Raw genomic sequence first — 14015 nt, 5'->3', positions numbered from 1 at the left:
AAATGTTTTAATATTGTTTCAGAATTGCAGGTATCAGCTGCAATGGGTAGCGCTGAAAACAATTTAATTTAACTGATATAACTATATAATTATATAATTGTTTATAAAACTCTCTCTCTCTCTCTTTCTCTCTCTCTCTCTCTCTCTCTCTCTCTCTCTCTCTCTCTCTCTCTCTTAAACAGCTCCAAAAAGAAGTCATCAGACACTTTTGATGTAAATAGACAGTAGGTAGATCTCAATGTTTTCAACATGTCTGCAACTTTTCAGATTTTCTATTTTTATTGCGGTTTTCAAGTTAAGAGACAACACTTGCATTTCCCCTCAATGGCTATTTTTAGCCATGCTATTTTGTAGGTCGGGTCACCAGACACTCTTTTTTTGCACTGGATACCCCAATTATGATTGTGGCCAAGTTTGGTTAAAATTTTGCCAAGTAGTTTCATAGTAGAAGATGTAATGGAACAAGACGACGATGGTCGACGAACGTCAAGTGATGAGAAAAGCTCCTTTGGCCCTTTAGACCAGGTGAGCTAAAAAATATGAATTAATTTAACAGAGACAATTATGACACTTTTTCGTTTCTATGGATACTGTTAAGTGCTAGTTATACATCGGAAATAAAACTACATTTTAATATATATTGTTTGTCATGGATTTCAAACATGCAAAAGTTAGATGTCCGCAATACGTAAGTAGATCAATTTATAATATATGGATGTATGAAAAGAAATTCCAGTCAAAGATTCCAACTTCTAAAAGTCGTATCAAATACCCATATTTTGTTACCATGTTTACACTATGATTTTTTAATCATTTTTTTCTCTAGATAATAGCGCATAACATTCCTACCTCTGTTTACTATTAAATATTATAGAAAATAAAGAAAGCTCTTTATTCTTAATGCTTGTTTATTTAAAAAGAAATAATTATGCATTTTCTTACACAAATAAGAATAACTTGCACAACGTCTTCACTTTAAAGGATGGAGATGTGCATAGTGTGGGGTATGTGTCAATGAGACAGTAACTCACAAAATGAAAACATGCATTTTTGTTGTAAGGGATATATAAGTACCCTGCCAAGTCCGGTCTGTGTTTTTGTTAGATGTTTTCTGCTTTGTATCGATCTGATGAGTTTAAGTTCTTTTCAACTTATTTTTATAGTTTTGATCGTATGTTGTGCTGTAACACCTCTTTCCCAGGTTAGGAGCGCTCACAACATGTCTAACGCCGCCACATTCTGTATATCCATGTCCCAAGTAGTTCAGTGGTTGTCGTTGGTTCATGTCTGTCATTTTTGTTTTTCGTACATTGTTTTGTTGTAAATTAGGCCGTTAGAGTTCTCAATTGAATTGTTTAATATTTGTCATGTCGGGGCTTTTTATAGCCGACTATACGGTGTGGCTTTTCTCATTGTTGAGGGCCGTACGGTTGCCAATAATTGCTTTACTTATAACATCCAATTCATTTGAACTTCGGTGAATTGTTGTCTCATTGGCAATCATACCACATCTCCTTATTTTTACAGATCATGTACAAAAACAAAACATATCGAGGGGTTAACAGTTAAGTAATAAGATGTCAATACAAATAATAACTTGTTTTCCACTTCAGAAGATGACGATTAGAGTGATTATATGCCTATTCATATATACACTATCAGAAGCATTTGGTAACGTATTAATTTCAATTAGCTAGAGGCTCTAAAAAGCATGTGTCGCTCACATTGGTCTATACGCATATTTAACAAAGGACAATCTCCAACATTGTAGATGAGAATAGAATTCATGACAAAAATCTCATAGAATTCATGACAAAAATCTCTGTTTTGTTGATCTTGTATTGCTGATCATTTTATTCTGTTTAGTTTCTATCTATCTTCTTTAGTGTTTGCTCACAACGTAAAGAAGGTAAAGAACATCCTCATTTAAGGGCAATCACTCCTACAAAGAGTGACAGTCTACTAACTTTATCAGCAAAATTTCACTTGTTAGTAGATCTTGACTTGCTGATCATTTTTGTGTAAAAGTGTCTATTTATCTATTATAATTTTTATCATATAAGGCAAAACGCAAACATAAATGGTGAAAATGTTATTAAAGGGCAATAACTCCAATAAGGAGTCGGCGGACGATTTCCTTCAAATAATCTAAATTGTAGATCTTGTCTTGCCGATCATTTTTGCTTATTTAAGTTTCTATCTATCTATCTATTATAATATTTAGATAAAAGGCGAAATCGCAAATGATTGGTAAAAATCTTCATCAAAGGGCAATATCTCAAATAAGAAGTCAACTGACAATTTCGACCATGAAGACTTATTTGTAGAACTTGTCTTGCTGATCATTTTTGCAATTTAAAGTTTCTCTTTATCTATTATAGTTTTCAAGATAGTAGGCAAAAATGAAAATAAAAATGGTAAAATTTGTCATTTAAGGGCAATAATTCCTATAAGAAGTCCCCTGACTTAAATGGACAATTGGTAGAGCTCAACGTTCTGAACATTTTTGCTCTGTCAGATTTTCTCTATTTATAACGGTTTTCAAAATAATAGACAAAACTTGCATTTTACCCCTAAGTTCTATTTTTAGACATGTCGGCCATCTTGGTGGGCAGGCGGTGTCATCAGACACATTTTTTAAACTATATACCCTTTCATGATTGTGGCCAAGTTTTGTTAAATTCGGGGCAGTAGTTTCGGAGGAGAAGATTTTTGTAAAAGTTAACAGACGGCGACGGACGCCGGACGCTGGACCACGGACGCCAGACGCCGGACGACGGACGCCAAGTGATGAGAAAAGCTCACTTTTAATAATACTGTTAACACTTTATACATTATATGCATCCATAACTTTTGTTCTGGCTTTACCTTCATCAGGAACGTTTCAAGTCAAAATTTGAAAGGCGAGGATGTATAAGTACCGACACACGTGAAGAGTTAGTATGATAAAAAGGACTATTTATATAATAGTCAAATCTATCCATATGTTTGTTTTTAAAATCCCAAATTGCAGATTGTGAACTTTCATTGTATCGTAGTCTTTTGTAAACACATTAATGGGTAAATTTTCTAATGATTAGTAATTTTGAATTTGTATAACAAAACAGGAAATAGTGTAATAAAGGGACCATAAAAGACTGGATAAAAAAGAACACACAACTCACGACAAAAATAAAAAGCCTAAACGACAAATAATAGTCTCGACATATGAAAATAAAGAAGATGTGGTATGATTGCCAATGAGATTTAGTTTAAACATATTTTATTTACTCAAAGTAAAATTGATTTGACACAAGTAAACCATACTTATGAAGTCCGCTCCGAATTACAATATATAACAATACAATATCAATAAGAGCATGCAATATTTCAAAAATATACAATAATTTACGAGTCTAGCTATTGAAAACAGATGAAACAATAATAACGGAAAAATTGGTAATGATGATGATGATGTGATATCAATGTAACACAAATACTCTATTCAGTATCCATATCATAATAATTTAATTTTGGATGTAACGCGTCTTTTGATTGGCTGACGTTGTTTTGTTTATCAGCTCATAGACATAATTTTGTCATGTGACCGTGACGTCAACAACGTTTTTTCATGGTTTACTCCGGTTTAAAATGGAATTTTGAATTAAATTATAAGAAATGACTGTAATATTTTTTCTGTCTATTCGAAATAGCATAAAAAATGTGGTGCACACTTTAAAATAACCCGCTACGCGGGTTATTGAGTGTGCACCACATTTTTGATGTTATTTCTTCATAGACAGAAAAAATATTACAGTCATTCCTTAATGATAAGAAATCTCTAAGACCTTTTAATGAATTCGAATACATGTTAAAAAATCTGGACGTTTTGCAAATGAGACAACTCTCCACCAGATACCAAATGACACAGAAGTTAACAACTACACACGGCCTTCCACAATGAATAAAATCTATACTGTATAGTAAGCATTAAAAGGCCCCGAAATTACATATTTAAACAATTCAAACGAGAAAACTAACAGCCTGATTTAAGTACAAAACAATAAACGAAAAAAAAATATGATATACAGCAACAAACGACAACCACAGAATTACAGGTTCCTGACTTGGGACAGGCACATACAGAATGTGGCGGGGTTAAACATGTTTGCTGGTGCCTACACATGTTTGTCACACTATATACACAGAAATCTGAAGTTTAAGCAACATACGGTAGATGTTCTGGAATGAAAAGCAGTTATTGCTTCACTACAATGTATACATCGGCCATGTAACATATAAAATCAGTTGACAAATTAAACATGTAACTGATGATCAATAATCATCCTAATTATCAGTATTACAGAAGTGGAATTCGATTTTAATTACAACTTAATTCATAACTTTTATTTTCTTGTTCTTGAAGTTTCCTCCAATCATACAGTATACACTAGTCTTGGATCGTCGGTAGAAATGGTTTGTCCGCATCATTTGACATCATCGAGAATAGCATGGTTTCGACGGAAAGAAATGTTACAAATATCCGAAGGAGCCAAACTCGGTGCCGGTATAGACAAAGACCGTTTTACAATATCCGGAAATCATACCATTGGAGACTTCAACCTACAGATAAGTGATGTTAAGGAATCAGATTTGGGTCAATATGTTTGCACGGTGGTGATTGAAGATACATCTGTACAAATCATATTTAATCTGGTTTTGAAAAGTATGTACACATGATTTTTGTGCTGTTGACATCAAGATTGGTTTTAGTAACTATAATGTTTTGGAATCATTCTGACAATTTATAATAATACCTTTTTTTTTAGTTTTATATTTTCATTTTTTTTTATATTTTTTATAACGAGGCAAGTGGCAAATATTGCATGCATATTGAGGAAGATTAAATGTTCATATGATATGATCATACTAGATTCATACGCTGAACCAATTAAAAAAATATAGCCCGCTTGGTAAAATCCAAAAGAAAGACATGTCGCCATACCCCGGCACATGATCATGAGTCCGAATATATCAGTCTATGCTCTTACCCTTAAATATAGATTATTGAGGGAAAAGCAGAAAAATATAAATATGAGTTCTAAAGTCCTCTGTTTTACAGGACGGGGTCGAACACAGAGCCGCCAACGACTACAGTGTGCACGAGACCACTTAGACAGTTACATATATGTCAATAACTTTCAAACATGTAATAATGCACTGTTTGCCATTGCTATGTATCTAAAAAAAACACTTATGGATATTGAACTTGTCCCCTCTTTATCATACATGACTTATAATAGAAAAAAGCAGATACAATAAAAAATTATGTATTCGGGTAATTACAGATATCACAGTTTTTCAGTTTCCACTAAAGAAACAAAAGGAAAAAAAGTTGATACTTCGAATTCATAATCAATGCTATATACATTTTTTTGAAAATGCCTTCTATGTATATACAGCCGAGTGGTTGAACCTATACACGAATAAGATTGTTTGTGTACAATACACATGACTTTTTTAATGAGTAACGTAAATATCCATGGTATAATTGTCTTTCATTTGCATCTGATATCTAAAGGTCTATGAAACGGATTTTTTTTAATTTGTTCGTCACCTTAAGAAGGCTTTATACCGTTTTGCGTTGAATTCGGTTTGCTTAACGTTTAGTGGCAAATATTTCATGCATTAGCAGGCAAGAATAACTTAACAATATATCTAATGGTATGCTTTACAAAGGATTACAGCCGGAAACAAGGCAGGAAATTTGTAATTCCACATGAAAATAAGGATATGTTGGATGGTGACAAAATTGGTTGCCCTGTAACATGTCATCGTAAGATTCGTTTAAAAGCAGATAGCGCCGACCTTTCCCTTCATGAGACAGCGGATTTAATGTCCCTAAACCGACCAGACGTGGCTGCGTGTTGATACATCCCTAACACCTCAAACGGAGGTCCCTGTTCAACATATTCATGAGTCTATAATAAGAATGTAATAGACAATGTAAAAGGTTTGTTGAGTTAGATTAAATGAATTATATTCTGATATAAAAATGACAATAAAATAAAATTGAGAATGGAAATGGGGAATGTGTCAAAGAGACAACAACCCGACCACAGAACAGACAACAGCAGAAGGTCACCAACAGGTCTTCAATGCAGCGAGAAATTCCCGCACCCGGAGGCGTCCTTCAGCTGGCCCCTAAACAAATATATATACTAGTTCAGTGATAATGAACGCCATACTAAACTCCAAATTGTACACAAGAAACTAAAATTAAAAATAATACAAGACTAACAAAGGCTAGAGGCTCCTGACTTGGGACAGGCGCGAAAATGCGGCGGGGTTAAACATGTTTGTGAGATCTCAACCCTTATACATATTCTACTCATAATTTCAGAAGCTCCAACAAACCTAAATATATATGTAGTAAATACAGATAGAAACAGAAGCAACACCTACTTGGAAGAATCTACAACAGTTACTGCTAGAGAAAATGAAACATTACAATTATATTGTAACATATCTAGTGGCATACCAGAGGAAACCCTGGAATGGGTCTACAGAGGCAACGTGATACAGAGTGGTGGGCCGGGTTCTACACGAGTAATGTTAAAATCCACACATAAAAACTGTGGGCTGTACTACTGCCGTGCAAACAGTTCCGTCTTACACACTCCGATGACTAAATCAATTGAAATTTTGGTACATTGTAAGTATAATTAATCGAAATTATTTTACAAAATGGTGTATAATCACGATTTTTTTTTCTAATAATTTACATGTAAGAAATAAAAAGCTTTTACAGCCTTTCGTTTTTTAATACTTAATGGGAAATTACAAAAACAACTATCGATTACTTCATCCGCCGTGTCTGGTGCAAACTTCTCTTAGAGGTCAGTTTGGCATTGTGTCCATGTTTTAAATCAAACTGAAGAGGAAATAAACAATTTTGTTTTATACAAACAATTGAATATAAATTTCCTGGTGAATTGTACAATAATACAGATTTTTTTCAAAGCTTTTCCAAGGTCATTACTGACTGTTTCTTGTCTGACTTTTGTAATACCAATTAAAAGTTTACTATTGAGATGTCGTATGATTGTCAATGATACAACTATCCACCACAGTTAAAATGAACTTGATCTAAGCAATTTTAGGCAACCGTACGGCCTTCGACAATGAGAAAAACCCATATTAACTCGAGTTTATTTTACTTTACATATGTCATACCAAATTTAGGTTCTAGTTTCAAAGAGTTAATCTTCAATTAAACGTTTTACAATTGATGAACATTTTGGATATAGTTAAGTTAGATGTTTTCATAATTAATATTTTGTAGATAAGCCAAAAGTAACACTTAGTGTAGATAACTTTGTTCGCATAATCGAAGGGAATTCTCTCATCGTCTATTGCAACATAGATAGCAATCCTGTCGTACAAAGCGTGTCATGGCTAACACAAAATAATGGCGAAATCAAAAACTACACAAACAGTCGAATATTGCAAATAACTGTTATTACACGAAGAGACACTGGTGTATACATCTGTAAAGCTACTAATATGATAGGCTCAACTGTGGCAGAGACCAGTGTTATTGTTATGTGTAAGTTGTTTAAAATGGGTTTTGTTTTCCAAAGAACATAATATATCGCTAGAAATAGCAAGCTAGTATAGTAAAATTTAACCCTTTGCAATGTACACATTTGTAAAGCAACTAATATCAGACGATTTCTTTTTATAATAGAAGAATTTTCTGTAATGTTTAACTGTAATAGTCTCTTATAATTTTGTGCAGAATGACACTGTATTTTATATCTACTTTTGCATTTAATGTAATGGTGTATTATACGTTAGTGAGAGATGAGACTTAAAAAAATATTGAATTGAAAAAAAGGCTTGGGCTTGAAAGAGACCAGTGTAATTTTTATGCGTAAGTTGTGTAAAATGTTTTTGGGTTTTATTTTCAAAGAACATAATATGTCATTTGAAATAACATGCTATTATAGTTAATGTTTACCCTATTCTGTGTATGCCTCGGTATATAATATGGAATGCCATGTTTAACCCCGCCGCATTTTTGCGCCTGTCCCAAGTCAGGAGCCTCTGGCCTTTGTTAGTCTTGTATCATTTTTAATTTTAGTTTCTTGTGTATAATTTGGAGTTTAGTATGACGTCCATTATCACTGAACTAGTATACATATTTGTTTAGGGGCCAGCTGAAGGACGCCTCAGGGTGCGGGAGTTTCTCGCTACATTGAAGACCCATTGGTGGCCTTCGACTGTTGTCTGCTATATGGTCGGGTTGTTGTCTCTTTGACACATTCCCATTTCCATTCTCAATTTTATATAATTAAATTGTTGGTTTTGATTACAAACTAATTGCCTATACTTACTTTTATGTCTTGTTTTTTTACTTATATTTGTAGATGCACCAGATGTAACCATTATGTATGAAAATTACACTGTAAACGCAAAATCAAGGAAGCTTATATGCTCGCCGAAAGGTGTTCCACCAAATTACACATTTTTTCAGTGGCAACATAAATCTGAATATGGAGACCATATACGGTTCCTGTCAGGATCTGAAGACGGTATTCTTCAACTTCCGAAAAATGAAAACTTCAACACACAGTACTATGATAATGGAATTTACGTCTGTACTGTTAGTAATGGGATACCAGGTATTAGTGGGACCAGCAACAGGACAGCTGTTGTGTATTTAAGTATATCAGGTATTTACTTTAAGATTTCAAACTAAAAAAAACGGTAATATTCAATATTCTAAACGATTAAAATTCTACCCCTTCAATTATTGAATTTAACTCCTCTTATGTAACTTTTTTGCACTCTTTCATTTTTTTGGTGAAAAAAAGACTTATTTAAATATTTTAGACTGCCTTACATGAAGTTGCAGAAACTTTGTCATCTAGATAGATGTGAAGGACAAAACCCTTAACTTTGAACGAGAAAGACGATTTTAGAAGCTAATGATATACTTGTGAAAAGTGGTATTATTAAAAAAATAACACTAGAATGTGTTTATAGACAAAGCTGGCTTTTAGAGTTATCCCCCTTATCCAAAGTCTAACCCTCCTCCAAATAAAGTAAATAAAATAATAATCTTGTTTTGATATTTTTAACTGGTAAACAATTGATTTTTCAGGTAAACCCATGTTTGTTGGGGACAACAGTTGGTTCTTTTATGGAATAATACATGAATCAGTAGACATAATAATCAATATTTTTAGTAACCCAAAGTATTCAGATTTATTCATGCATAATCAAAATGGCGAACAACTTACAAGCGACGAATCCAATATAAACATTATTGAAGAACATACTTTTGTAAATGATACTTTCTATAATTCAAACGTGAGGGTAAAAGGTTACAGAATGACGATGAAAATTGCAAAATTGAGACCTGAGATGATTCAAAATTATACATTGAATTTACGAAACGAATTCGGACAAAATCATCACGAGATCTCCCTTATATATGCAAGTAAGTTAGTTTACATTTAAGCTATTTAACAACTTAATTTTTATCTTCAACGTTTTTGAAAACCGAAAAAGAACATGTTAAATCTAACAATAAACTGCAAGTCGACATGTACAACGGTTGCTTTTTCGAATCAAATTCTCTCGGGAATTACAGACTATGCGGGATTTAAAAAAAACACAAGTCAAATAAAGACAAAAAACCACCGTGGTAAAAGGAAAATAGAAGAACTGTCAAGCAAAAAAACACAAAATATTAAACAAATGAATGGTTCACAAGCATAACTAAACCGAAACCAGATTAAAACACATCTGCTCCGGAAGGGTCTGCAGTTCTTGCTCCACAAACGAAAAGTCATAGTTAACATTTCAAAAACCGTAAAATTTTATGAAGGTATCATCGGCTCAGTAATCAGGGCTTCAGTACTGACAGGATTTATGACATACTTTTTTTTCTAAAATTCTACGTTGATAATTTAAAAATTATTAAGAAACTAAGGTTCAAACTCACTCAGGAAAAATTGACCTTATAAGTATTTGGTTATTCGTTTAGGTCCCTTTTGGCCACATGGTTATTCGTTTAGGTCCCTTTTGGCCACATAGCTCTTCACGTCTTCACGTGTTTATGTAGTTATACTTGTAAAATACTCGTTGATTGATGATAAATTATTAAGAAACTACGGTTCCATCTTTCTCGGGCAAAAGTTGACCTAAGATGTGTTTGCTTATTCTTGTTTGGTCCTTTTTTTGGTTTAATGCAGGTATCTCCTAACGTTTCTACGTATTTATAAATGCCTGGCTTTCAAATGATAAGTTTTAAGTACTCCTAATGAAAATAAATCAAGAAAAGCGCTTCGAGAGCACGAAATTTATTAAGTGTAATATAATTTGAATGGTACTTTTTTCATAAATTGTTAAAACAGAGTCCTTCAAAGTTTTATCTTTTGTACAACTAGGTTTTCCGAGTATCCCAATGAATTTTACATTGTCAACAAAGGAGGATAATGTTCTAGTACAGTGGATATGTAACTTCAATGGTGGTCTAATACAAACGTTTTTCATCGAGTTTCGAGAAAGTAATTCCAAGAAATGGACAGTGGTTGAGTCACTGAACAGGACAATTAGTGATACGTTATCTTGGACAATTGAAAGACTTCAAACAAAGACTACATATTACTTCCGAATGTTCGCTCAAAACAGACTAGGCCGAAGCAACTGTACGGAAGAAAAATCCATTATAGTACACAGTAAGTGCATATCTTTATTGTTGATTTTTAATTTATTTTGCGTTTGGAAAAAACACGATAAACGGAATCGTTTAATAATAACAAAAGTGATTTTGGCTCTACATCAATAATCCGGCAATAGATATAAGGAGTTGTGGTATGATTGCCAATGATACAGAAAAACATACAAGGAGTAGGTGTATGATTGCCAATGATACAGCAATAAATATAAGATGTGGTATGATTTCCATACAGCAATACATATGAGGGGATGGGGTATGATTGCCCATGTTACCGCTATAAATATTAGAAGATGAGATATGATTGCCAATGACAAAACTATCCACCAAAGTTCAAATGACGTAGATCTATGTAAGCAACTATATCACCTTCAACAATGAGCAAAACCCACACCGTATAGTCAACTATAAATGAACCCAACATGACAAAATATAAAACAATTCAAGCAATACCAACGGCCTGGTTTATGTACAGAACAATAAACGAAAAATAAAAAAAATGATAGACAGCAATCAACGATAACAACTGAATTATAAGCTACTTAATTTGGACATGGATGAATTAACCAAAACAATCAAATGTCTGCCATCAAAACCTATACCGTATAGTTAACTACTATAAACTATAAATGACCCCAACATGACAAAATATAAAAAAAAAACAATTCAAGCGAGAAAACCAAAGGCCTAATCTATGTACAAAAAATAAACGAAAAACAAAAATGATAGATAGTAACCAACGATGACCACCGAATTTGGACAGGAATAAATTAAACAATAAAAATATCTACCATGAAAACCAAACTTTCCAAATAACAGCCGAAGACATTTATATTATTTTTTACTGTGTTTAACGTACAAGTTGTCGTTTTCTTTTCTCTTGTTTTTTTGACGTGTGTGTAAATGTCGAAAATTGAAAGACCACTGTCAAAAATCAAATTAAAATTTTAAAAAGTAATCGGAGATCAAGAGAAATCAAGAATAAAGTGAATGTAAATAAGAATATACCAGTACAAGCCGCATTGATTTTTTCATTCCAGTTTATTTGAATTCAATACTGCCAGGCTTGCAGCTCGTTGTAAAAATTGTTCATATCATTTTGTTCATAAATGTTTTTAAATCATTTACTTTCATTTTAGATGAAAAAGTGAAAAGCTCTTTATCAATCTTCTCAGTCATACCAGTCGCCGTTTCCATTTCTAGCATTTTATTCGTGATCATTCTTGTGGTATCAATTCTTGTATATCGGAGGCAAATGTTCAAGCTAAGAAATAGAATAGCTTCACCATTGGAACACGACGAAAGTCAGAATTATGTTGAAATAGAAGCAAACGGGATGAGAGAAGTAAGCACAAACCAAATTGAAAACAGACAACAAAACCAAAGAGTTCAAGAACACGTTCTCAGAGGTGTTCAAGACAGTCCGCCAGTAGACAACGTTTCATCGTCAAATACTGATACCGATAGTAAGAACCACTCATCTTTAATAAGTGAAACAAGTGAAAATAATACGAGCCCGAAAGACATTTATATCAATCAATATGAGTCAATTACGATAAGAAAATACACGTATCAATCAAAAGACATGAGCCAATATGACAGCTTGCACCAAGTCGACCAATATGAAGATATTTAATAGAATAAAAAGTAAACCCTGCGTTTTATTTTTTCAGAATTCTATTAAATCAGAAAATGATGCGACTGTTTTACAATCAGAAAACAGAATCCTGGATCACTTGCCGATCTCATACCTACATCTACAGGAGATTCACTAGAATAAAATTGAGAATGGAAACGGGGAATGTGTCATAGAGAGACAAAAACCCGACCAAAAAGCAGAAAACAGCCCAAGGCCACCAATGGGTCTGCAACAAAGCAAGAAAATCCCGCACCCGGAGGCGGGCTTCAACTGGTCCCTAAACAAAAATATGTAATAGTTCATAGAAAATGGACATCACACTAAACTCCGAAATTAAAAAAAAAACCATTCAAGACTAACAATGGCCAGAGGTTCCTGACTTGGGACAGGCGCAAAAATGCGCAAAAAAGAAGTTTGCCGAGTGAATACTGATTCCTATAAATGATGATTAAGAACGCCTTTTTTCTTAAAACAGTAGAGGCTTGCTGCCTTTCATACAAGAGGCAACTCGCAAAGTCTCAGATTGGATACATAGTCTTAGGATTTTAAGTTTGCCATTATTTCTCTTGCAAAATACGACATTGCATGTTATTAGATATAACAGTATGAATGTCACCTAAAAATTGTGGGGTCTTAGACTGAGAGGTCTATAATATCATAAAAAATCATTAAGCTTGTAGTCACTTTCATATTTGGATAACAAATCTCTATTAAAGGTCGGTAGATAACAAAACTATTCGACAAGAGGATTGATTTCGGCTTCCCAAATGTGAATTTCCTATTCCTATGTAGCGACATTCCAGCCGAGCTTATGGAGTACATGCATGTATATGTATATATCTCCTAGTTGATACGATATTCCATAGCTTGTGTTTCCTATCATGAAAGGCTCGGTCACGTATAAATAATTGTGAAATTGAAATATATCATCAATTAATTAAAACTTAAATATTATTTTACCAAGAAATAAGGTTTTATTCGGATCTCCTTGATTAGACTGACACACGATACCGCTAATTCTGAAATATTTTCACTCTCTGTAATGAATTGGATTATTTCTGGCAGGTGGTCACCGAAACTACACAGCGTGAGCTACACTGACATTGGTGCTTTACCATGTTCCGAAGGTTACATATACAATCTTGACGTTCAATAATTGCGTGCTGTGTTGTTGTTCTTTTTATGGCCCCGCCACTCTGCCATTCCGTCATTCCGCAACGAGCAATTATACGGACTTTTTTCTAAACGACTTCACATATTGAGCTGACTTTTAGTATGCGATTCTACTATAATGAGTAACAGATCGAGTTTACATTTGGTTCCCTTCCGCTGTTTTTTTTTTTACAAAATTACGGGCTTTGGACTTTGAAAATTTTGTAAAATAAACAGTTATACGGACTTCTTTTCTTCACACCTACATGTATGAGTCTACTATGATGAGTTACAGACCAAGTTTACGTTTAGTTCCGCTCCGTTGATTTTTGCCGAAATTAAGGGCTTTGAACTTTGAAAATGTCTTCAAACCAACATTTATACGGACTTTCTTCTAAACGCCTTCACATATTGAGCTGTTTTTTAGTATGTGAGTCTACTTTGATGAATTACAGATCAAGTTTACATTCGGTTACGCTCCGCTGAGTTTTGCCG

The 14015-nt window shown here is 33.5% G+C and overlaps 1 protein-coding gene across 1 annotated transcript; it reads left to right on the top strand.

Annotated features, from left to right (window-relative positions):
- Positions 1-656: 656 nt before the first annotated feature.
- On the top strand, positions 657-12386 carry LOC127717572 (hemicentin-1-like). The gene is made up of 9 exons (XM_052223267.1): positions 657-688; positions 1614-1671; positions 4406-4705; positions 6383-6694; positions 7325-7588; positions 8412-8717; positions 9149-9487; positions 10440-10730; positions 11869-12386. The coding sequence occupies exons 2-9, from the start codon at positions 1617-1619 to the stop codon at positions 12363-12365; spliced, it is 2364 nt and encodes a 787-aa protein (XP_052079227.1). The 5' UTR covers positions 657-688; positions 1614-1616; the 3' UTR covers positions 12366-12386.
- The last annotated feature ends 1629 nt before the right edge of the window (positions 12387-14015 follow it).

Source organism: Mytilus californianus, unplaced genomic scaffold (assembly GCF_021869535.1).
Source record: "Mytilus californianus isolate M0D057914Y unplaced genomic scaffold, xbMytCali1.0.p SCAF_10, whole genome shotgun sequence".
NCBI lineage: Eukaryota > Metazoa > Mollusca > Bivalvia > Mytilida > Mytilidae > Mytilus > Mytilus californianus.
This window is presented reverse-complemented; position numbering and strand designations above follow the sequence as displayed.